The sequence below is a fragment of the Nilaparvata lugens genome, chromosome 4 (assembly GCF_014356525.2).
Source record: "Nilaparvata lugens isolate BPH chromosome 4, ASM1435652v1, whole genome shotgun sequence".
NCBI classification, from domain to species: domain Eukaryota; kingdom Metazoa; phylum Arthropoda; class Insecta; order Hemiptera; family Delphacidae; genus Nilaparvata; species Nilaparvata lugens.
Genome location: NC_052507.1, coordinates 28,298,062 through 28,324,076, shown reverse-complemented (window position 1 = coordinate 28,324,076; position 26,015 = coordinate 28,298,062). Strand labels below are relative to the sequence as shown.

The 26,015-nt window shown below is 31.8% G+C and overlaps 2 protein-coding genes across 6 annotated transcripts in view; both read right to left on the bottom strand.

Moving 5' to 3' along the window:
* Positions 1–1,735: 1,735 nt before the first annotated feature.
* LOC111052031 lies at positions 1,736–14,095 on the bottom strand. The gene is made up of 6 exons (XM_039427276.1): positions 13,683–14,095; positions 11,789–12,579; positions 10,180–10,279; positions 9,686–9,787; positions 2,966–3,121; positions 1,736–1,874 (listed from the first exon to the last, which is right to left on the bottom strand). Exons 2-6 carry the CDS (start codon positions 12,568–12,570, stop codon positions 1,809–1,811), a joined length of 1,206 nt encoding a protein of 401 aa, XP_039283210.1. The 5' UTR covers positions 12,571–12,579; positions 13,683–14,095; the 3' UTR covers positions 1,736–1,808.
* A 1,729-nt stretch (positions 14,096–15,824) lies between these two features.
* Positions 15,825–26,015, bottom strand: part of LOC111051883 (CDC42 small effector protein homolog) — a 72,247-nt gene continuing 62,056 nt past the window's right edge. For all 5 annotated transcript variants that reach the window (XM_039427278.1, XM_022338473.2, XM_022338481.2 and 2 more), the window contains 2 exons: positions 21,907–22,083; positions 15,825–20,166 (listed from right to left, as the gene is read on the bottom strand). In XM_039427278.1, the coding sequence (XP_039283212.1) occupies positions 20,158–20,166; positions 21,907–22,083 (186 nt within the window). In that variant the 3' untranslated portion in view covers positions 15,825–20,157. The remainder of the gene's footprint in view (positions 20,167–21,906; positions 22,084–26,015) is intronic.

Below are 26,015 nucleotides of genomic sequence, written 5' to 3'. Positions count from 1 at the left end.
TATGCTTATTTGATTTTAACCTAATATTCTATTGATTTTTCTCACTCAAATTATGACTATCGTTTCCTTGGAAAGTGACCATTCCATTTCTACACTGATTGCAGGCCGCAAAGAATCACTTTTCCGCTTTAGTGCGCAAAGTATTACTTTGCGTACTCTTAATACATTGCGTATTATCTTTGACTATACTGTAGAAAGAATTCTTTTTATATTCTTTCTATAGTCAAAGGTATTATCTTGCTGCAATCCCAATCAGCTGTTGACATTGTTGGCGTGTATTTTGAATACAAATTTGTTCTATTTTTTCTGATTTTCAAATAAATAATAATGAGAACTCATTAAATTATACATTATGAAAATTATTAATTATTCATTATTTCAAAAAATATTTTTTTCATTCATAAATTTATTGATTGGTTGAAAAATTATTTAGAAATTAAGATTTACTCAAAATTATTCAAATTTTCAAATTAATTGGACCAATTTAGTTCTTAATTTGAATAAATTATCGATTATAATTTTCAATTGGATTATCAAGTTTAAAATAAATTAAAGTTGTTATTAATAACAAAATTATACAGACAAACATTTGATGGATTTCAGCCAACATTACACTTTCAGCCATAATCAACCACTTTTCATATTCAATGGTAACTGTAGGAAAAATTTAATGTGAAATACGTGCGCAAAGTTCCTCTGCTGCACTCAAGAAACCATTCCGCCCTCGCCTACGGCTCGTGCGTAAACGTTTCTTTCGGTGCAGCAAACTGTCACTTTGCGCACTAGTTGCACAAATAACTATTTTAGTATCATTGTGCTAGTTGATGCTTAGGGTAATAGATATAGTTTTAGATTTTTTGAAACTATTTTTGTATTATCTGTTGTAGCATAAATTTGTATCAATTTGATGATAACCTCGACACACATATTATATAGTGAGGTATCATTTTGTAAACCTTGAATATTGTTATATTATTGAAAATGTATGAAGAAATAATATGTAATGTTCCTGAATTGATGAATAAACTCCTCTGCATGTGTCGTCCAACATCCAGAGAAATTAATTAATTAATGTCAACATAACACAAGTAGGAGGGGGCGATAGCAATGTTCTCGACAACTTGCTTTATTCAGGGTAGGCTATAGTTGATTCAATGAAGATTGGAGAAACGATGTAGGCCTACAGAAAGAGCCCCTCGAAGAAGTGACAATATTGCAAACATGTCTAAACAATATTTACAATATGCATTACTCAAGAATATTCAATATCATTGTCGTTAGAAATATATATGTGGAAACACTTCACTTACATCGGCTACTTTTGTACAAATTAATAAAAACAATATAAAAACCTTGTAGTACCCTTTATTATTAAAAACTTTAAAATATTTCAACGACTAGTTTCGACCCTAACTTAGGTCATTTTCAACTTGAATATTTTAAAGTGTTTAATAATATAGGGTACTTACAAGGTTTTTATATTGTTTGTAATATATATGTGAATATCACCTCACACTTTTACTTTTTTATCAAACTTACTTACCATATTTATCAAACATTAGAATAGTAGGTAGATAGTTCTGGTTTGTTTTGAATAAGTCATCATCATGTATAATAAACTGTTGACGTTTTTAATTAGAACACAGTTTTGAAATGTTTTTTGATAATCTTGAATACTCAGATTTTAATGAAAGTGATGTGATTGGTTATTGATATTTCCGAGTGATTGTGGATATGTCACGAATGCTCCGAACTCCGCTTCGATGGGTGACCAATCCACATCTGCCGGTCTTCATCCCTAAGCTCTCTCATGCTTGAGAGGACAACTTTTTTGTGTAAAGAATATTTCCAGTTGAGAAGACAAATTTAACCCACTGAAAAAATTGACATGTCTCAAATTATACGGTAATTGACAATGAAATTGATAAAACTTAAAACACAGTAGGCCTACGGTACGTCTACACGGTACAGTATTCTAATTTTATGAATTAAAATGAGAAGGCTCTATTCTGAGAATTAATAATTTGAATTACACATACAAAATCTTATCACAAATTACATAAGTACCAACATTACTTATTTAAAAAAACAGGCTAAGAAAATTACTTTTGGACTGTCATATAAAATTTGGGAAGGTCAAGGTAAGATTTAAGTACCGTAAACGGTACGGTACCTTTTCCCTCAAGTGTGATGATTGTTCATGATGGAATACATAAATATTTTTATGACAGAGTAGGACATTATAAAATAGAATCTACAGCCTATTCTTTACATTTTAACATGTGATAAATGTGTAAATGTAAAATGTTATTACAAAAATTGTATTATTCTCTGAGGCAACCCAAAAAACCATGGACAACATGAACAACCTGGACAATATACTAATATAATATGAATAAATAGAGAAAAAAATTAGGTATCTCAGACCAAATTCTATTAGGTACCAAGTTTATTTCCAAATTCTAGACCAAGTTTATATCCATTAAATAAGTTATTTTTATTATTTTACTACCTATTAGTTCAGTAAGTTATATGACCTCGTTATCTCAGAAGTGTTGTTTTAGGTACGGTACCTACAAACAAATCAACCTCAAATAACTCTCTACCTGTCTGGTTTTCTTATTAATCTGGGCTCTATTGACCTTCCTGCTGGATAAAGATAATTCTTTGAAAACGATTTTGTAAGCTTCTATAGGCTACTCACATACACAAACATTTAGAGACATGGAGTGAACAGAAAAATTCGTTGTTGATAGGTCCAAAATTCGTTACATATAGAGGTGAATTGGTGAATAAGCAGTTAAAATTTAAAATTGTCACGGGACAAGGTGTAACAATTCGTTAGTATGTAGATGCGTTTTTAGGTTGTAAGTTCTTCAAATAGAGCTTTGATTTTAGTAGAGCAAAATAATAATATTGTTGATAAGTACGGCTCAGAGTGAGTTGAGTTGAAGTAGCTGCTTACATCTTTGAATGAGACATAGTTGAGGTTGTAGATTCTGTAGGGTGACATCTTCATGTCGATGTTAGCCCGAGTCATCATCATCAGCAAACATTGCTTGAACCATTGTGGCTTATCAGTCCAAGGAAGCTCTGCTAGGTTTTGCCGTAATATGTCATTCTGGAAAACAACAATCATAATTCAATTCATTAATCAGAGAAATACGATATTTCTCATTAATTGGAAAATTAATTCATTAATCAGGAATCTTTAAAAAATGATTATTCAATCAATTATGAAATGAGCTCTTCTATTGAATAATAATAATAATAATAATAATAATAATAATAATAATAATAATAATAATAATAATAATAATAATAATAATAATAATAAAAGCTAGCCAAAATTATACATAATATTTGGCTCACTGAAGAAGTACCAGTTGATTGGAAATGTGCTCTGATTCATCCATTGCACAAAAAAGGGGACAAAACAAATGTAAATAATTTTAGAGGAATTTCCCTACTTGCTGTATCATATAAGGTTCTATCAGCCTGTATTCTTGAAAGAGCGCAAAACCAATTGGAGCCTAAAATTTCTGATTTGCAAGCTGGCTTCAGGCCAAACAGATCATGTTCAGAACAGATACTAAATTTGAAATTGATTACAAAGTTGAGGAAAATGCGTGGAAAACCAACAGTCTACATATTTGTCGATTTCAAAAAGGCTTACGACTCAATCCACAGACCCACACTTTTCAAAATACTTGAAGAAAAAGGAATAGATCAGAAAACTCGAAAACTGATAGAAAAAACATTAACTAATACAATATCCAAAGTAAAGTTCATGGGAAAACTGTCAAAACCGTTTGAGATAAAGACTGGCGTCAGACAAGGATGGATTGTCTCCGTTGCTATTCAACATAGTTCTGGATAGAGTAATGGAAGAGTGGGAAAAGCAACTCAAAGAAAGAAACCTTTGGAAGCCAATCGCGCTTGGGACCAAGAAAAATAATTTACAAATACCTTATTTGGCTTTTGCGGATGATCTTGCAATAATGGCAGACTCGGGCGAAGTTGCAATAAAACAAATAGAAACTTTGAAAGAATGTGCAGAAAAAGTTGGCTTACAAATATCCTTCGAAAAAACAGTGTTCACAACTACAAACCTAGAAGTTACCAGACTACAAACTAAATATGGAACAATCAACAGGGTTCCAGGTTTTAAATATTTAGGAGAGGTTATTTCGGAGAGATTATCACAGCAGGATAGAATAAAGAAAGCTCGTAAAGGCCTAGGGCTGGTGCAATCCATTTACAATAAAAAATGCTTGTCTCTTCACACTAAAATTAGACATTATAATACAGTAATAAAGCCATCAATGCTATATGCCAGTGAGACCCTAAATCTCAACAGGAAAGCTGATCTAGAAAATTTGAAGAAAGAAGAAAGGAAAATAATTCGAAAAATTCTAGGTCCGAGATTAACTGAGAATGGTTATAGATTACAGAAAAATAGCACAGTTGAGCAACATTCAAAATATTGTAACAGACATGAGAAAAAGACGTCCAAAATTCTATGGTCATATCATGAGGCTCCCTGACCATAGAATCACAAAAAAAAATAGTAAAATATGTAGCTTCGCTTGCCTATGGAGGAGAATGGATTAGGAATGTTAAGAAAGATCTAGTTTTGGCAGGAATTACTGATGATGAAATTAAAAATAGAAATAATTTTAAAACAAAAGTGAACAAATGGGAAATTATTCCATAGATAAAAGCACCAAGAGTTGGCACAAGATGGAGTGAAGAAAGAAAAGCTGCATTTTCTCAGAGAATGAAAAGCTGGTGGGCGAACAAGAAAACCGCCAAGTCTAATAAAAATCGATGATCATGATTTTACTCAGCGTCTTCCACTTCGGGAGCTCTACGATTAATAATAATAATATAATAATAATAATAATAATAATATAATAATAATAATATAATAATAATAATAATAATAATAATAATAATAATAATAATAATAATAATTTTCAATTTCAATTTCAATTTCAATTTATTCATTTCTTCAAATTACATTACAATCATAATACACTCAGTGCTTTTAGTTACTCCTCTAGCTTATAGCTAATTGAGGAGTGTCAAAATCATTTACATAATAATAATATATTCACATTCAATCATTTATTCTACAATGAGGAAATTCTTGAGAGTTTGACATACAGTAAGTTCCGATTTTCACCACTTGAGTCGCTCTTTAATTCTTTGACTGTTCATGCACAAGTAACGAAATTCAGGTGGCCGTAGCCGTCAGACTAGAGACTACACAATCGAACACAACACAGAAGCACAATCAAATAACCTTCAAAATTTATAAACATCAGTAATAATTCATTACAATATTTTTTTTATAATCTTAAACCTATCAGCATATTACATTTTACATACAATACTTTCTTTCTATTTTCCATATTAAAATCAATCTAGCCTATTGGAATTTTTATTTTTATGTTTCCTTTTCTTCTCTGTTCACTAACTTTAGTATGCTACTAACTTTACATATTTATAACATGACTACTTACTACCTGACTAAATTTTAACCCACTAACACATAATAAAATCACTTGGAAAAAGATGTTTTATCCTATTCAGCTATTCTTATAAAGAAATCTTTCAATTTTGTTCTCATTCGCTTTTTCCTTGCAAATTCCTCACTCAGGTGGCAGACAATTCAGCAGGTAAGGAATTCTAAATTTTGATAATCTCTTACCATAGTTATTATTATATCTTTGCGGTCTAAATGCCCTATTTCTTAAACCATAACCTATCTCATTAACTTCCCTGAATTCATTTTTAAAATAATTTCTGGACAGGTCAGTATATTTAGCAAGAGCTTCCATTGACATGATACCCAACAAGTGAATCTCAATTCCATTGAACAAAGTTTGCGTTATTCTCCTAACTACATCATAGACAGGCTGCTTCAAATAACTTGGTGCCAAACTATGCAATGTTATTCCATAAAATATTACACCTTGTATCATGGAAAAATAGACTATTCTTTTAGTACTAATTGGAAAGCACCTGCTAATTCTAGAGCACTTATACAGAGCAGCCTTCATAATTTTCAAAATTCTATCATTATGTGAACCAAATCGCATGTCTGCATCAAAAAACACTCCCAAATGTTTAATACTTTCATTGAACTCTAATTGTTGACATGTACAATCATTTCTCAACCATCTCTAAGACAATTTACCTTATGGCATATTACCTATGATTGTGTATATTGATATTGATTCTATGATTTCTAAATATAATAACTTTAGTTTTTTTTGAATTTATCTTGATAGCATTATTGAAAAAATACTTATTCGCTAAGTTCAAGTCTTCCTGCATGTATCTCATACCTATATTCAGATCAGTGTGTATCATATATAGAATATTATCATCTGCATACTGCAGTAATTTGCTTCTGAATTTGAGACTTGCTAAATCGTTCACATACAAATTGAATAAACAGGAGATAAAATGCTGCCCTGAATCAATCCACATATTGATTATAATCTGTACTAACATATTCACCTATGTTTACATGAATTTTTCTTTCTACAAAGTAATTTTCAACACCTTCAGCAAATTCCCAATGCCTATTTTTTTTATTTTTTGCAGCATTATTTCATAATTCACTAGATCATACGCTTTTGTTAAGTCTGTTGCTACTGTTATGACAATTTATTATCATCTAAGGCCTCAAAGATATCGTCTGTCATTTTCTCTAACAAATCTATTGTTGATTTTTTTGAAACAAAACCGTATTGTGCCTCATTTATTATATTATGTCTAGTCAAGTATTGATTCAATTGCATACTAATAAAGTGTTCCAGGATTTTCATGACTACTGAAATAGATCCTATTGGCCTATAAGAATCCACACTTTTCTTTACCCCGTTTTTGTAGATAGGTCTGAGATACGTTACTTTTAAGCTTTGAGGTATCTTCCCTGTTTCAATTATTCGATTAAATAGATGCATAAGTACCAGCTTTAGATAGAAAATATTATTTACTATATCTAGTGATCTGATCTTATCAGGACCAGCAGATGATCTGTTGTTAAGTTTAAAGAAAACTCGAAAACTGATAGAAAAAACATTAACTAATACAATATCCAAAGTAAAGTTCATGGGAAAACTGTCAAAACCGTTTGAGATAAAGACTGGCGTCAGACAAGGATGGATTGTCTCCGTTGCTATTCAACATAGTTCTGGATAGAGTAATGGAAGAGTGGGAAAAGCAACTCAAAGAAAGAAACCTTTGGAAGCCAATCGCGCTTGGGACCAAGAAAAATAATTTACAAATACCTTATTTGGCTTTTGCGGATGATCTTGCAATAATGGCAGACTCGGGCGAAGTTGCAATAAAACAAATAGAAACTTTGAAAGAATGTGCAGAAAAAGTTGGCTTACAAATATCCTTCGAAAAAACAGTGTTCACAACTACAAACCTAGAAGTTACCAGACTACAAACTAAATATGGAACAATCAACAGGGTTCCAGGTTTTAAATATTTAGGAGAGGTTATTTCGGAGAGATTATCACAGCAGGATAGAATTAAGAAAGCTCGTAAAGGCCTAGGGCTGGTGCAATCCATTTACAATAAAAATGCTTGTCTCTTCACACTAAAATTAGACATTATAATACAGTAATAAAGCCATCAATGCTATATGCCAGTGAAACCCTAAATCTCAACAGGAAAGCTGATCTAGAAAATTTGAAGAAAGAAGAAAGGAAAATAATTCGAAAAATTCTAGGTCCGAGATTAACTGAGAATGGTTATAGATTACAGAAAAATAGCACAGTTGAGCAACATTCAAATATTGTAACAGACATGAGAAAAAGACGTCCAAAATTCTATGGTCATATCATGAGGCTCCCTGACCATAGAATCACAAAAAAAATAGTAAAATATGTACCTAGCTTCGCTTGCCTATGGAGGAGAATGGATTAGGAATGTTAAGAAGATCTAGTTTTGGCAGGAATTACTGATGATGAAATTAAAAATAGAAATAATTTTAAAACAAAAGTGAACAAATGGGAATTATTCCATAGATAAAAGCACCAAGAGTTGGCACAAGATGGAGTGAAGAAAGAAAAGCTGCATTTTCTCAGAGAATGAAAAGCTGGTGGGCGAACAAGAAAACCGCCAAGTCTAATAAAAATCGATGATCATGATTTTACTCAGCGTCTTCCACTTCGGGAGCTCTACGATTAATAATAATAATAATAATATAATAATAATAATAATAATAATAATAATAATAATAATAATAATAATAATATAATAATAATAATAATAATACTTTTTTTTCCTTTTTCCTTCGTCCTGGTACCCCCAGAAGAAGGGAGTTTATTATAGAAAATATAACAACAAAAATGAAAAATACACTTATAAAAGAAATCTTACAAACAAAACAAATGAGAATATAAAAAAAGCAAGAATGACAAAAGATAAGAAGATTCCCTTCAGTAGAACATTTCAAATATTATAAACCAGACGAATTATAATATAATAATAATAATAATGGAAGTCAGTATTCAGTAGGCCTACATAGCGGAAGGAAGTAAGCTACGGTGAGCAAATTTGACCTTGAATAGTTCAGGCAATGAATGCTGAAAAAAGGTGATAGAGGGAAATGTTTGGAAGACAATTTTTGACCCCGCAGTTCTGTTTAGGGTAGTAAGGAGGTAAACATATCAAAAGTCACCACCCCAAAATTGAAGCTTACATAATTTCATAAAAAAAATATCTCACAACTTTTTCTATATCTTCTCTAGTTTTCGAGATATCCGCTCTTGAACGTGTGACGTTATTGAAAAAACACGTTTGCCTCCAATTTGTTTTCAATTTTTGATAATTATTATAAATTTTAAAAATCGATGGAAAAAATCCATGCTGATTATGAACTTAATATTGGGGGCCGAGCTTAGACTCAATATTTATTTGAGTTTTGCACATTCTATACATAACCCATCGCAATGTTGCAATAGTTTCAATCATAATAAAACAACAAATTCTATACAAACAATAAATTATAATTTATTCAGGTACTACAGCTACTATAGTACATAGTTGTTATTTTGTTTCTCATAGAAATTAACAATACAAAGAGCGTCAGTGTGAAGGATGAGCTTGTTTTTTTCGTACAGAGTTTGTTGAAACGAGGTGTCAGCTCCGATAACGCTACTCTAAGTTCCTGGGTCACATCCAGGCTTGGTCTATATTAACTTTTCATGGCAGCTAGAGCAGAAAACCCAGTTCTACACGGTTAAATTGTAGCAAATGGAGTCTAAATCTTCAATGCCTTTTTACTTAAAAATTGGGTGTTCCTTTTGCACACCAATCCAGAAGGATGTACTAAGCGCAAAGTCACCTTGGAGATCAATGAGGTTTTCCTTTTCTATCATGTTGAGGGAGCACTTATTGATTGAGAATATGAATTTGACAATACGGTTGATATAAATATTTTATGTACTCACATGTAATTTTGAAAATAGAAAGATTGCTTATCGTAATTATTTTAGAAGTAAATTAAAAACATTTTCCAACTATGCTTTGCGCCCTCCCCCCTCCCTGAGCATTCATCGCGCCCCCCTTGGGGGTCACGCCCCACACTTTGAGAACCACTGGACTAGCTGAAAAAATTAATTTGACAGTTTAAAAACTCTTAGTGGCTGTATACCTGATTGTAGATGCGTTGTCCGTTCTGATAGATAGAGAATATTGTTAAGGTCACTAGAAGAAATGACATTGCAAAGTTCAATCTCTTCTTCAAATCTGTGGTCTGCAAGGAAAAAGAAACATAAGCCCGATAAAAAGGATGAAAGGCATTCAATGAATTAATTTCTATGTTCCCCATCAATGGAACCGTGCGATTACGATTCGCAGATGAATTGAAAAACATTGTTATCAGACAATAATTTGCCATGGAAATTGAATTCTACCTCCTTTAGATTGAGAAAAGTCTGCATCCAAATGATCTATATACTAATCTGTATAAAGGATCTGGATTCTGGAATTTCAGTCTCTCGCTTCAATTGATGATTCAGAAGATCTGGAATTCCAGTCTCTCTCGCTCATACAACAAAAATCAACATATCTGTTCAAAATGGATTCAATAATAATTGATGATTCTATTCCAACTAATGATGAAAATAAAGCAATAGTTGCACTTACCGTTAACATGAGGTAAGCAATTGAACAGCAGTAAAGCATGATTACCAAATTGACAACCGAAATCATGAGTCCCGAGCCTTTAATGCATACTTCAAAATTTCTGAAATGTTGAGAGAACACATAGATCAGCAACAGACACATAAAATTTTCATGGTTTCTTATAATAGAATAAAGTTTCATTCTTCTACACAACAGTAGCCTGTACAATAAAATATAAATACACATTGTTAATTTAATTATCACTCTGACAAAAAAGTCCGTGAATAATAATTATACTCTAACTACAATGAGTCAATAATAATTATAAAATTATATTATTATATACCGGTATTATGTGAGTGATTTCAATTTATCACACAAATAGCTACATCAAAATTATAGATTTAATTATTATGATGATCTTGATTGTGATATAATAATCGAACAATCGAATAACATTCTTCAAATTGTTTAATTTATTCTAGCTAATTTTCACTCCACGCAGAGTGGATTGTATATAATTTCACCAACTTAAGCTTTACCTACCAAGTTAAGCTCAATAAGTTACGCATTAAAATATAGGTAGACTAAGCTACCATACATGGAGAATATGCTGATCCGTGGATAAAAATACTATTTATTTATTCATCAATAATATTATCATCATGATTGGGAATAAGGAGGTAACTCAACTACCAAATCGATTGTTTAAAACTCATCTGTGATAAAATACACGCATAATAGAATGCTCTCTCATATTTATGATTCTGAAGAAGTTAGATGATTCGCAGCAACTAAACAAGACGAGAGACGGAAAGATCCACAATGATTGCCACTCTAGGTGATAAATAATATTGGTATCTTAAGCTATCTTTATCAGATTTCATATCGTGGAGGAACTGTGTCTATATATTTCTCGTTTTCATTCTGTTTCTCTATGCCTCAATGCCTAGGCATATTGGCATTGATTTTTCAATGCCACTGATTATCCTATATGTGAAGGAAAGTTTGTCAGTGAGAAGAATGATCAAAGGAAGACACGATATTATGTAGTTTAGTTTATGCAGATACTCATAAATATAACTTTGTTCCTTTTAGGCAGAGATGCTAACTGGAGATTTGGAGCATGTGGCCTAAATGAATTTGAATCAAAGCTTACCTTACTGTATAATATGATTTTTAATTAAATACAGTATCTTAAATAATTATTCAATAGGAGTATAAATACAAGCTTTGAAGCTCTTCACCAAGAGTGAAATGCATTATTTTATTTTGCAACGCCAACAAGTGAGTACATGAACAGCCGGTACCATTTTTTAAAAAGTCACTATAATAGAGTGATGTCTTTAATAGAAAATGTATCCACAGCCAGGTATCTTGTGGCTGAGAAAATCTATATTGATAAAGTATATAAAATTACAAAATTTTAAAGTTAGGAGAAACCCTTAAAAGAAATTGATAAAGTATATTAAGTATACCTACTCTTATGTATTTCCCCATAGATGGTGAAAAATTCAGCTTTTTACCATGTTCTGAGGGGTGAGGGAAACCCCCTAATTTATCGACTGTGCTATTAATATTAAATCATAGAGAAAAATGTAGTAGGTCTAATTACAAAAAGTTTACCTACTTAATCATGGTCTGATGGAATTGGATAATACGTGACATGTCTTTTCTGAGACTTGATGACTGTGCAATACAGTTTTGCTTGATTAGGTCCGGATAGTTGTTGGTCAGGTGGCCCAAAAGTATGTGAAGCGTTCCAAAGTCCGAAATTATTGTCTCAGTCGATAGAAATACCAGCATTATAACAAAGAGAGCCTCCATCATAAATATAGACATGAGTATGGTGTGCAAAAAGTAAGTGTACAAGAAAAATACAGGAGATCTGAGGAGCGATGGACAGTGTGAGACATAGGGAGTAGGCCACACGTTCGAGTCATCATTGTTAATAATTCCTGTCAAATAGTTGAACACATTCCTGTTGTTCACTAAGAATCCATACACAAAAAAGATGCATGCCAAATTGTTCGCCATGCTTCTCATGTATTTTCTCTTGCTCTCATAGAATTGCTCGATCTCCTCCAATAATGCTAGTCGATTTGCGAGCACCATATCACGGCGATTGAATGGGAATTCACCCTCCACTAGATCCATCAGATTTCTGACGTCAGCATTATTTATATTACGAATCACTGAATAGCAAAACAATATTGATATCATCACAGCGTCAAGAACAGTAAGAACTGTATTCTCCAATGTTTTTGGCTCAATAGCTAGAGCAACAAACATGTCGTACTCTATGTAAACGAATATCACTGCATAGAATATTACTGGAAGGGAGTTGTAGGGCTCTTTATTCTTGTAGCACATCAAATCATTGTATTTTCCTAAGAAACTGGCCACCTCCATCACTAAAACCTGTAATAGAAACAAAATTTAAAACTACAATCAAGCCTATAACAAGGACAGCTTGTACATTGTATATGGTCCGTATGGGCACAGGCACATGATCTCAACTGAAATGTTTCTGGACTCTGGCAGGACCCATCTCATCAGTAAGAGATATCAGATAAACACTAGAATAATACAATAAGCATAGCCTATTGTATTACAAAACGCTTCAGAACCATATTACTTTGAAGAAAAAAAAACTAATGTAAGCTACTCAAACGTTTTTTGATGTACCGGTAATTCTATTGAACTGATAAATTAGTAGCCCCAAGGTAATTATAATTCAAATCACAGAAGATCTAGGTACCACAAACTATCCAATCACATTTTTCCAACTATCTGGCAGTTATAAAATCTGGTAATTAGTTGGTTATTAGGATCCTAGGACACCTTGAGGTGGATATTAAAGATGTTGATGAAGGTGTTTTGGTGAATTTTGATGGTGGTTGGGATTCAAACTACCCAGAAAATAAAAGAGAAATCAGAAATTTTCAAAAAGTTACCTCCAATTTTCTAAATCCGCTAAAATTGTTTTGGTGTTCTGGAGAATACTGAAACTTTTATAGTTGATTCTGTAAGACAAGTGACGCTCTACAGATTGGTAAAGGATTTTTTGATTCTTGATGATTGTAGGGGTTAAAATTCAGGGCTGAAGGAAATGAGTTTTTGAAATATCGGGACAATGATTTGACATTCGATTAACTTCATACAAAAGATTTTTTTCAGAAAAATGTTATGTTGTTGATAATTTGTTCAACTTTTTTCTTTGATGAAAATTTTCACTTTTTATGATTAAATGTGATTAATAATAATATTATTGTAAGTCCGATCATGATGATTGGAAAAACCAATGAAAAAGTTTCTAGAAGACTGCATTCACAAGTGAACCCTCGCTTCTCCCAAGATACATTTTTGAAGAAAAGAAAATAATTATTCGTGTTCAGCTTAATGCATTTGGAAGCATACATTTATCGAAGAATTTTCTCTTTCCTATCCAATCAAAAGTCTGAGATAAAAAGATGCATAAAATGAGCGAGACTCATTACAGTATTACATTCTTAATATAGTACCTTTGTTGAGAACCTATATGACTGATATTATTGAAGACTAATACTCTTGTTTTAGTTACGATCTGAGATGTGAATATTTTTATTCAGCCTGTGAGGTGAGCTGGAGGACTATTGAAAGAGTTAACAATACTGACCCTTGAAAAGGAACATTTTCTAGCTGATTACTATTCTGTAATAAACCAGTAAAAGGTTACTTATTATTGATAATCATCGTCAACTTAGCAATCATTTTGATATTGGGAAAGGCTACGTTTTTCCACAAATTACTATTATTTTCCCTCCTTGAAGCTAGAAAATAGTTTATTAAAATAATACTGTTTTTCTGCTCAAATGATAACGTTCATCTCCAGCTCAAAATAGTATCTTTAATTGCGCAATTACTGGAGCTCCGTTACAAAATAATAACTCTTAATTACAGTTGGGGATGAATCAATTGAAATTATAGAAACTGGTGGAAATTCACACCCTATCTGAAAATAGCAAGTTATTCCGATCTCATTTCTTTTGAAAACTGATTTTTTTCCAGTGATCAGACTCAACGGAATATTCAATCTTGTAATATTAATCTAAGGATTCGAATGTACACTGTTTTAGCCACAATTATCCCATGAATCAACTCAACATGGAACAGTGCTGATCCGGGGGGATTGTAAAAACTAGTCTTTCAATTTCACTTTCCATTAAGAACTGCTAGGTTATGCTGTTATAATAGTGTTGAAACTAAAAAATATTTATTTTTTTATAATGCAGTCCAACATTATAAGCAGCATTTTTATGTGACAGCAAGATCAGTTCAGTCAACATCTTATATCCAGGATATCAGTAATCAAGTAAGCCTATTCCCTACTTCACTGTCTTATGAGGAACTGGTAATTTATTCGTATCATACACGGCAACTGGTAAATTGATAAATGTTTATTAGAGCTGCGTTCACACCAAAGTTATATAGATTCTATTAGATTGAACATAACTTATCATACACATGATGAACATATGTGTTTGTCAAGTTCCGTTCAATCTAATAGAATCTATAAGGAAGGAAAAATAAACATTTTGTTAATAACTTTGGTTTAAACGCAGCTTAACTAGCGTTTATACACGAGAATACGTTTATAATTCCAGAAATTATAAAAATTGTTGTTTTTTCTTGTTGATCAAGTAGGAGGATCACAAAAAATCAAAACACCTAATTGGGAAAATTTATTTTAGTGAGCTTGTTTAAACATTATGAAATTACCTTAAACTGTCAACATTGATTCAATGGGAAGTGTCAGACTAAATGTATGAGACTTGCAACTTGATCACATCACATCACATCACTCAATGCGCCCGCCACACCTCAGTAGGCCTACATTAACAAACATCAATCTCACTATTATCATAGAGAAAATATAGCGTGGTATAATCCATGGTTTAGGGCGATTATTTTCCAAATTTCACTGTTAACTCAAGCTGATAGTCCTAGTAGTTATTTTTCGTGAAGCTTTGTGACACTGGTAGTCTCTCATACTGTGCCGATCTTACACTCTGACCCGGCCAAAACAGTGATAACAGACAGTTGTTAACAGTAATCGGTTTGAAATTTGGAACACAAACGACCAATACCATGGATATCTTCTTATGCTATATTATGTTCTCTATGTAAATGTAAATACAAATCTCAGTACCCTTTTTGAATTATTTTATCACAACATGTTTTGGACACTCATGCCATTTTCAAGACTTGAAAATGATTTACTGAAATTTGTATTTACATTTATATTACAAGTAGCCCTAAACAGAAAAGAGACAATAAAGTGTTCTCTATGCTATTGCAATTCTATAGCACCGTGTATATTTAATAATTTAAAAAATTTTACCGGTGCAGTAGATATTACAAACGGAGTCAGTACAAAGGATAATAGTTAATTTCAAAGTGAACCTAAAACCGGGTATTGATGAGATTTTTCTTCATTAATACCCTGTGGATTTATGTTTTCATAAAAATATTATTCCAATAGTTGTAAATTAATACCATAGTATCATTTTTAAGTAGTCCTGAATATATAAGTTTTTGGAAATTATCTCCAAAATTCTAGCATCATCATAATAATTAGAAGAGATGAGAAGAAACAATGATTAAAGCAATAAATAATTGCATTATTATGTTGTCTCAATATTTATTTGGCACTTAACAAAGTTATAAAATAAAATAAAAAATAATTCTAAAATTTGTTGATAAAAAAATGTGACATGATAGATTTTTTTGAACACTTTTTGCAAAAAAAGAATAACTTTGAGAAAAACAATAATTTAAAATAAATTTTAAAAATATTTGTATTAAAATGCGACTGTTCAACACCAAGTAATAGCACTTCTGTTATGACTGAACGGTTAAACTTCTAGCACACTTGAGAACGATTAAAAACAAAAATAATTTCCTAATAAGAAAATAGGCCGAATCAAGACAACTCTCAATTTTTTCATTCAGTACAATTCAGTTTAGTAATAACATAACTTACATCACTATCAATAAATTTAAGAGTAATGAGACAAAATTTACACACTTCACATGAACGGTTCGACAATGCTTAAATATAATCTCTATATTCCATATTATATTGGAACTAATGAACATTTTCATCTAAAAATCACATTAATACAAATAATTACTAAAATACATTTTGCGCATTCACAACTCAACAAAAGAATGAAAATTTTGAAATAATCTTAAATAATAATACATGTGATGATTTTAATTACATAGTACAGAACCAAGTTAATAATATAAATATATCTACCTTGGTACAGAGCTTTATATTAACAATAATATTTTAGAACAGCAATAATTTTTACTACTATTTTATTTTCTACTGCATTGAAATTTAGATGATTAAAACAGTCTTATCATGATCATTTTTGTGTACAGAAGTTTTATATTAATCAATTAATAACCTTCATTTGATTATATTATTTCATGGACAGAAAAACATCAGTCATTTCAATAAGTAGGAAGGCGCATGAAGATGATTTGGAGAAAAACTTATCAATATGAGCAATGTAGTCTTTAGATTCATCACATTTTTTTGTAAAATTGTAAGAAGAACATATCGATTGATGGAGTCTGATCAAGTTTTGATTTAATGAAGCATTAAAAATATTAATGCTATATTATGGGAAGCAAGGAATAACTGAATAAAGTAGCAAAGGTGAATTTAGAAATAGAAATCTCGTAAATAAAAATTTCGAAATTTTCTCGTGTGAGTCAATGAAAAGGCACGAATATGCTCAAGAACTCGTACAAGAATCAACAGTCAATGCATGTCAATGAAACAGTCTTATACAGAGTTGTCGAAAGGCCGTGCAACCTAAACATTCAAAGTGTTTACAATTATTTGGGTTGCGAGACTTCTCAATCACTCTGCTATGTGAGATAATTTGTAAATGCAATACTAGAATGCTTTAATACGATTTAGAATAATTTACATTATCATAAGAGTCTAAGAATGGAAACAGATAGTGAGGTAGACAGAGCTTCTGAGCCACTAATGTAAGTAAATAATAGAGTGGACGTTAAAAAGCAGACAATGCCAAAGTAGCTCAGATAACTTTAAATTTAATACAACTAGATAACTACTGTAACTAGCGGATATTATTAAATGCACTATTGCTTTCTTAAAGTTGTATGGCGCCTATTTAATAGTGTAGAGTATCTGAGCAGGAAAAAGAAGCACAAGCACTGATACTTCAGATGTAAACATGTGTATTACATATAATACGTCTTGCTATGCTCAGTGAGTGGACGGCTTTTTCTGGTCTTACATACCTTATACACTTTTTGAAATTTGTCCCATTAAATATTTTTATTAATTATTAGTTACACAGAAATAACAGTTCAATTTAGCTATATTAGAAATTTGTTCTTTAGACATATGTAATACAATCTTAGCCATGAATTCATTACAGCATACATAACAGTCAATAAGTTATTAGTCATATTCATATAATATATAGTATTGTTGAAATTCAAGATGAAATTGTATAAAAGGTAACTTATCGTTAGTCAGGGTGATGTCACATCAAGCAGGACACGAACGGGCTTGATGACCACTCCGACTGGATGGGAAGGCTTTAGCATTCAAGTAGGTGAGACCATATTACATCAGACGCATCCGGACATTCTATATATGCGCACTATATTCTTTTGTCAAATTGTGACGTACGAGTCCTGTTCTGGCCTGGTGTGACATGTCCCTTACTTAGCAGAAATGCTGAGTTTTTATGAGTGAGAAAACTTGAGTTTAGACTTCTGAAGACAAGAACAGAAAAACAGTGATTTTATGTAACGGATGTGAGTTATTTGGGAGTAAAATTTGTTTCACGATGAAAATAGTAATGCTAACATTCAACAATTGAACTATTATCGAGTCAGTCTATTGATTTGTTCAAGCAATCCTACTTATCAATTACCGAGAGCGTTTAAATTCAACAAGAGTGTCTTATTCTTGCAAAATGTGCATAACAGTGGATACATTTAATATAATACAGTAGTAGAAACATTATAGCATACTATTGAAAACATAATATTAACAAGAGTAAAATGCCAATGAATGCATCATGAAGGTAACCAATAGATTTTTAAAGCAACTTATATGGAAATAAAAATATAAATCAAACGGCAAATTGATTCTTAATTAAGTACGCACTGATCTGAAACTCATACGTAGCCTATTATAATTTAAATCAGAAGCTATTCACTAAGTTTGAGTATTTCAAAGTATACAGACTTAACAACTACATTGGAATAATTCAATCATAAAATTAATATTTACAATCATGGGATAATATTGATAAGAGTAATAATCATACACTCAACAGTAAAAATAACATAATTTACACAATACAATAACAATAATATTAGATCACAATATTTATATTGATGCAATACAAAGAAATAAACCATCAAATGTATGGTTCAAGCCTTGTGCACACCACTGTGATTTTCATGACAATTTAAACAATTTAACCACGGCTCAAAAGTTCTCCCGCTACCGTCGCCGTCATGCAAATCGCAGTAGTGCGCGCATAAGACATTATTTTTATTATAAAAATGGAACAAAAAATCATTGGATTGTTGTTTAAGAGTGAGAGATGTTATAGAAAAAGTTTCAAACTGAAATCAACCAATAATAATCAGAATCTTGAAATCTGGCAATAAATATCAATTATGGATGGATCACTTTTAAACAATTGAAGAGTATGGATGGATGTTCAACATGTTTTACGTTTAATAGTGAATTGAAATCGGAATAGCTGTGTTCCATGTCAAAATGAAACATATCCTTCATTTTTAAAGAAACAATAAAGTTCAAACCCTTTCTTAAAATGATAATTTATCAATTTCAAATTACTCTGTAGGATGAAATTGTATTTTTCAGTAACATGCAGCAAATTATAATAGCCTCAATAATCTTATAATTCCCCAGATGCATTTCAAGCATCTTTCAGTTGAATTTACAATGATAATAGAGCATTGGATTCTACTGTAGTTGTAAAAAAATTTTATTTATAAACGAATAAGCATGGAATGAGAAAAAATAGATTAAAGTTGTATGACACATGATACGTTTACTTTACATTTAATATTTACGATTTATAGAAAAATCAGTAATATTTTGGAAATATTAAAACAATATCCTAATGAAAGATGAGTTGAATAGTCAACTTGATAATAAACTTTGAGACACAAATTAAATTCTATCAAATGTCATGGTGGAATAAGTAAGCTCATTAAAATTGGTTTCCAATTACAAAATTAGTGTGATGTTGATTGGCTTTCTTACTCTCAATGCAACTGAGATTTATACTAACAACAAAATCCAAACTGACAGCTATTTATGAACAATTATTTTTTATTTAGATATCATCAGGGAATCGAGATCAAGATTTCAAGTTAATCAAAATTTAAAAAATTATCATGAATTATTGTGTGTATCATTGAATCAATAAATAAATAAAATTTACCTTTTCTGATAGGTGAGTCATTAAGACAATTTGATAGGCCTGATACCAGAATTCTGGGCGTTAGCGAATTTTTATAACAAGTGATGAAGATTTATTATTTAAATAAGGAAATTTTGTGCAGTACATACATGATGAATAAAGTATGAGTCGAAAATTTGTTCAAGATTAATCATCTATAGTTAAGGATATAAAGTACTCGTATTTTAGGAATAAAATTGTATCAGTTTAAACTTCTCTCAATAGTGGAGATTGATGAAGTAGCACATTGCTGCTCTTGATTGATGACTTTGAAACACATTGTTCGTGATTGCCTTCATCATTAGATGTAGCGATGTTGTTTAACAGTGTTCACTTTTGCTTTTGTTCATCGATCTGGTTTTCCATACAAATGTGTAGATGAGCCACAGCATCACAGGCAACATCAGAAGGAAGGATTACAATATAATACAATACTGATAACGCTGTCATTTGTTCAACAGGCCTGCAACAGAAACAAACATACATACATACATTAATAATTATAATAAGATATATTACCATTATTGAACATTCAAGATACTAGCATAAAATAAATATGGAGAAGCATCACTTCATCAATCACTCAATCTATTTCGAACAATCTTAAAAATTGAGGTGCCAATCGAGCTAAATTAACTAAGAATCGTTACTCTTGTAATTTTTTGTGAAATCAACGGGTTTTTTGGTTATTTAAGAAATATACAAAATTGAACGGCCGCCATTTTGTTTTACGAATTTGATAAATTGGCATAATTTTTTAGTAGTTCTGTCTAGTTGCCATAAATGTTCGTGCTAAGTTTCACTTCCGTATGTTCAGCCCATTATTTAGAAAAAAGTAAGTGAAAAACAAAATGACGGCTTTGTGAGTAACTAAGGACTTTCGGACAGATTGAAAATTATATTTAGATATGTTTCCCAGATACCCAGGGAAAATGTCCTAGAATATTGGTGGGGAGTTCTGTATGACTCGCAATAATTTGCTTTGCAATATATTTTCAAGTTCTCCATCTATACAAATTCGTTGCTAATTGTCTTCCAAAATTGTTGGAAATAAAAAAGAAAAATAATATTAAAAAGTATTGAATAAGAATACTTTATGAACTAAATGATATTAAACAATACAGACATAAAATTGATCTGAATTTAAGAGATTGCTCCAACTTGAGTAATCCGTGTGTTTTACAATGATATCAAAGAGAGAGTCTTCAATCCAAATTGGTTTTTAGTTTCTTCTATTTATTATCAATCTTTGTGATACGGCATATTAATAATTATTATAATACTTATTAATTATAAAACTGAGAAAGCAAGATAGCAAGATAATATAAGATTATGTTTTCATTCAATCCTGCATATTATCAATAAACTACACAACACACTACACAAATACTAGATAAACTATAGTATAGATAAGTGAGAATTCACTATTAAAGACTTTGAAATAGGAATCTAGCCACTGTACTTTCTAATATTGTCTTAAGGCCCCATTAGACAGTGATATAATATTATTCATTAATATATATTTAATAAACTCACATATTTGATCAACTTTCATCAAATACTCGACCCCCCATTACACCCGAGCCAAGAATACAAATATTTGTTGATGTCTATAAACAATAATATTTTCTAGTCGTAATTATTTATCAAATGTGATATTATTTAAATTTAGTTCTATAAACATTAACTTTTCAGTTTAAATGATTTTAGAGTGAATAAAAATTGAACATATATTTATACAAGTGAAGCATAACCGTATATGTTCAGCCCATTATTTAGAAAAAAAGTAAGTGAAAAAACATATTTCAAGTTACTTCTTCAGAAATAAAGAGCAACTATTGTACTGTTATACTATCAAGTTATATTAGTAATTGTTGTACTATAACAGTAATCAAAATTCGGAAGAGGACTATAGGCTTGGTCTGTTGTCCTCTCCAAAGGTTCAGGAGAGGGATAGTTTTGGGCTTGAACTGTTTAGTTGTCCTCTCCTAATCAATATAATATTATATTATTTTGTGCTTGTATTAAAAACGAAATAAATGAATATCTATGAACACATGTATACACATATAAGAGCACGTTACACAGTCATCTATTCATAGATGATTACTATCTATCTTAGACGGTGTAACGTGCCCCAAGCGCACAGAAGAAGGAACCTATGTTCTTTTCTTTGTGCCCAAGGGCTCATGGAAGTAACTACCTTGACGGTGGAGAATGCAGTCTCGTAGCCCCCCTTGGACTGCATCTGGTTCTGTATGGCGCGAAGCCGTGAGTTGCCGAGCTCGACGTCGCCCGAGCCAATGTGCCCCGTGTGCTGGAAGTTGGTCGGCTCCCCAATCATCGACCGGTCAATCCTCCGTCTCTGCACTCGTTTTCGCTGAAACATCAACAACAATATTCAACTAGATATTTATTCAATCAATAATTCAGAATTATACAATTTCTAGAGAAGTACCACAGGCTAAAGCTCATAACGGTTCCAATTCTAATGTATACAAATTTTTTAGGTTATATTTCACTTTATCTCAATATTGATAACGTTGTTTAAATATTAACACAGATACAGACCGATTCTTGTCTATGCCTTTTTCTGTTTCAGTGTCAGTGTTCTTGTCAGTGATATTTGTTGGTAACGTTGTAGACAATAACATTGTTTTCGCTAGAACATTGAATTGAATTGAGTTTATTTCGTCAGAATTATACATGATTGTAACATTTTAAACAGGGCACAATAATGCTTGCAGCACAAACAACAACCGTGTAAAATAAAACTTGAAAAACTTGAAACTTGAAAATAGAACAACTACCTGATCCATTCCGACATTGATACACTCAAAACTACACATCATTGCCTTACAACAATGGTACAAGTATTTTATAATATTATTGATTTGTCTATTATTAGTGACCTATTTGGTAAAAACATTCATTCATCATACATTTAAAAACTATTAAGGCGGATTCCCACATATCAGTATCAGTGAACGTGTCCGGTACAGTGAGAATATTATTCCCATAAGTTCTAATGAGACTATTCATACTCGCTCCGCCGGACTGAATGGAAACAGTCGTGTTAGAACACATGGCAATTTTTATATTTAAACTGTACCGGTCAGTGAATCTGATACTGATATGTGAGAATTTGATTTAATTCATTCTTTCATTTTTTTTGAAGTTGGAATTATAGCAGTATTCACCAAAGATGGATAACTCTTCCATCATTTACAGACATGACACATACATATTCTAATATATCGTTACTATTTATTTATTGATCAAAGATTTAAAAAGTTCTACAGTACGGTAACTATTACTCCTCAATAATTAAAAAAGGACCAATGAAGAATATATTCACTTCATAGCTATGAGATCAAAACATTATTCATTTTACCTTATAGAATACAATAGCCTACTGTTTGGAAAAATAGTAAATACTATACTCTGTTCAGAACTACTTCCGACTTGGGATGAACATGCGCAGCAGAGAAGGCATACAGCGGCAGGGATACAACGGCGGCTATGTTACCGTTGTGTACCGGCCAGCGTTCTCTAATTTCCAGTGAGTATTCAAACGCTCATGTTAAACTTAGGAACAAGGCCGTACCCAGAAAAAAATTTCGGGGGGGGGGGATGTGATACTAGGCAGGGTCCTAACATACATTGGGGTCCGGAGGGCCCAATAAAACTTTTTAAAAATTGTCAAATAACCCTTTTTCAGACCATTATGTTTTTATTGACAAAACGAAGCTTTGATGGGCTTGCCGCTTGGACCATTTCCACACAAAGCGGTTTGTTGTTCTCTCTGGCTGGCTCAAAAAGGTGCTCATGGCATTAAAGCCGTTTGGTACACTTTTTTTTTCATTTCAATTGGATAATCAGGGAGAAAAAGTCGTACTTTTGAGTTGATCAAATTTCTGGTTGTGGTATTGAATTCAGTTGACTCAATGACAGACACCTCTATTATGCTTTCACATCTGAGCTTAGACCTTCTAACCTATTACAATATAAGTTTTAAAATAGAGTTGCTTCTCATGTTATTTAAATGAAGTCACTTTTCCTCCCTAGGGAGTTTTTCTGTTTTTTACTACCGATAGCAAAAAAGTGACACTTTAGTATTATGTTTCAGGGAGTAAAGTAAGTACTTTAGACAGTAGGTGGAGGAAAATATAATTTTCGCCCCACTTGGATGTAATGAGCTGGTTTACGTGCGTCATATGGAGGCCGAAAGTGATTGTTTCTGACCAGGCCGGTAAAATTTTTACAGCCCTAGGGCTGTAAAATAACCTTGAAGTCAGCTGATTCTAGGAGTGGCCGTAGTCGAGTGGATCAGATGCTGGCTTTATGATTCAGAAGCCCGGGTTCAAATCCCGGCCCGGGCCAAGATATTTATCTCGGGCCACTCCCGTGTTTCGGATGGACACGTTAAGCCGTCGGTCCCGGCTGCCTAAAAAGCAGTCGTTAGGTCATGTCAGAGGCCCTGAAATTGATCAGTTGCGACCTGAAAACTCTGACACCAGACCTGAGCCAGCCAGGTCACTCGATATTATTATTATTAGCTGATTCTGATTTGATGTGAACGTGTTTACAATAGTATATTTTGCAACTAGGGCCGAAAATGAGACTTTTCCGGCTCGAAATCGATTTTCAAGTCCGAGGCCGTAGGCCGAGGACTAGAAAAGATTGAGAGCCGGAAAAACATTTTTGCCCTTGGTGTGAACGCTGTTTTTCACCACACAGAAAAATATAGCCTACAATATATAATATATGAGAATAATTGTTCATTAAGCACTTCCGAAAGCAAAAGTGGAAGGTCATAGCTCTAGAAAATCTGAGGTACCGGCAATCTGAATATCAGGAAATTGTCCAAGTATTTTTATTCTTTATTATGATTTGTCTAAATAACCTAAAAGATTATGTTCAATTATGTGGGAGGTTAAGTTTATACTTTTTTATTCTTTCATATGACAATAAGATGATATTATTATAAATGTTTTAATTATTGAATAATAAACACAATAATGAAAAGATTTTTGATCAGCTGTTCTAGCACACTTGAAATTTGGCCAATCTGAATGTCAACGTCAACAATGCTTGTTGTCATCGACTTGGGAAGTTTAGGTTAGAAGTTCTATCCTAATCTGAAAATCAAATTTGGATAGTTTATAATATATATCTTATCTGTATTTCATTCATCCAAATAAAATGATAGTATATTATTGCAGAATACTTTATTCAATTTTAGAAGCAAAAACTGATTCTGTTTCATAAATTATTTGTAAAAACGTTCAGCCTCATGGATATTGCCCAAGTAATTCAAAAATTATTCACCATGTCTCGTGATAAATGAAGTACTATGAGGTTTGAGGTTAGATTCCATTATACTCTGAAAATTGAATTTGAATAGTTTATAATATCTTATTTGTATTTCATTCATCCACATAAAATGATAGTATCTTATTGCAAAATACTTATTCAATTCTAGAAGCATAAACTGATTCCGTTCATAAACTATTTTGTAAACACGTTCACATCAAATCAGAATCAGCTGACTTCAAGGTATTTTACAGCCCTAGTAAATAGTAAATTTCGCACCTAGGGCCGAAAATGAGACTTTTCCGGCTCGAAATCGGTTTTCAAGTCCGAGGCCGTAGGCCGAGGACTAGAAAAGATTGAGAGCCGGAAAAACTTTTTTGCCCATGGTGAGAACGCTGTTTTTCACCACACAGAAAAATAAACAATATATATATGAGAATAATTGTCTATTATAAGCACTTCCGAAAGCAAAAGTGGAAGGTCATAGCTCTAGCAAATCTGAGGTAATGTGAATATCAGGAAATTGTCCAAGTATTTTTATTTGTTATTCTGATTTGTCTAAAAGATTATGTTCAATTATGTAAGAGGTTGAGTTTATACTTTTTATTCTTCCAAATGACATTAAGATGATATTATTATAAATGTTTTGATTCTTGAATAATAAACACAAATAATGAAAAGTTTTTTGATCAGCTGTTTTAGCACACTTGAAATTTGGCCAATCTGAATGTCAACATAACCAATGCTTGTTGTCGTTGACTTCGGAAGTTTAGGTTAGAAGTTCTATCCTACTCTGAAAATCGAATTTGAATAGTTTATAATATATATCTTATCTGTATTTTATTCATCCAAATAAAATGATAGTATCTTATTGCAAAATACTTATTCAATTCTAGAAGCATAAACTGATTCCGTTTCATAAACCATTTTGTAAACACGTTCACATCAAATCAGAATCAGCTGACTTTAAGGTTATTTTACAGCCCTAGGGCCATA

Bases quoted from the DNA above. Each gene is read 5' to 3' on its own strand.
- LOC111052031 (XM_039427276.1), bottom strand. From the start codon at position 12,570: ATGGAGGTGGCCAGTTTCTTAGGAAAATACAATGATTTGATGTGCTAC. The intron at 9,788-10,179 runs GTAAGTGCAACT...TTTTCCTTGCAG, and splicing joins TTGCTTACCTCATGTTAACG to ACCACAGATTTGAAGAAGAG. The intron at 3,122-9,685 runs GTATACAGCCAC...GTTGTTTTCCAG, and splicing joins GACAACGCATCTACAATCAG to AATGACATATTACGGCAAAA.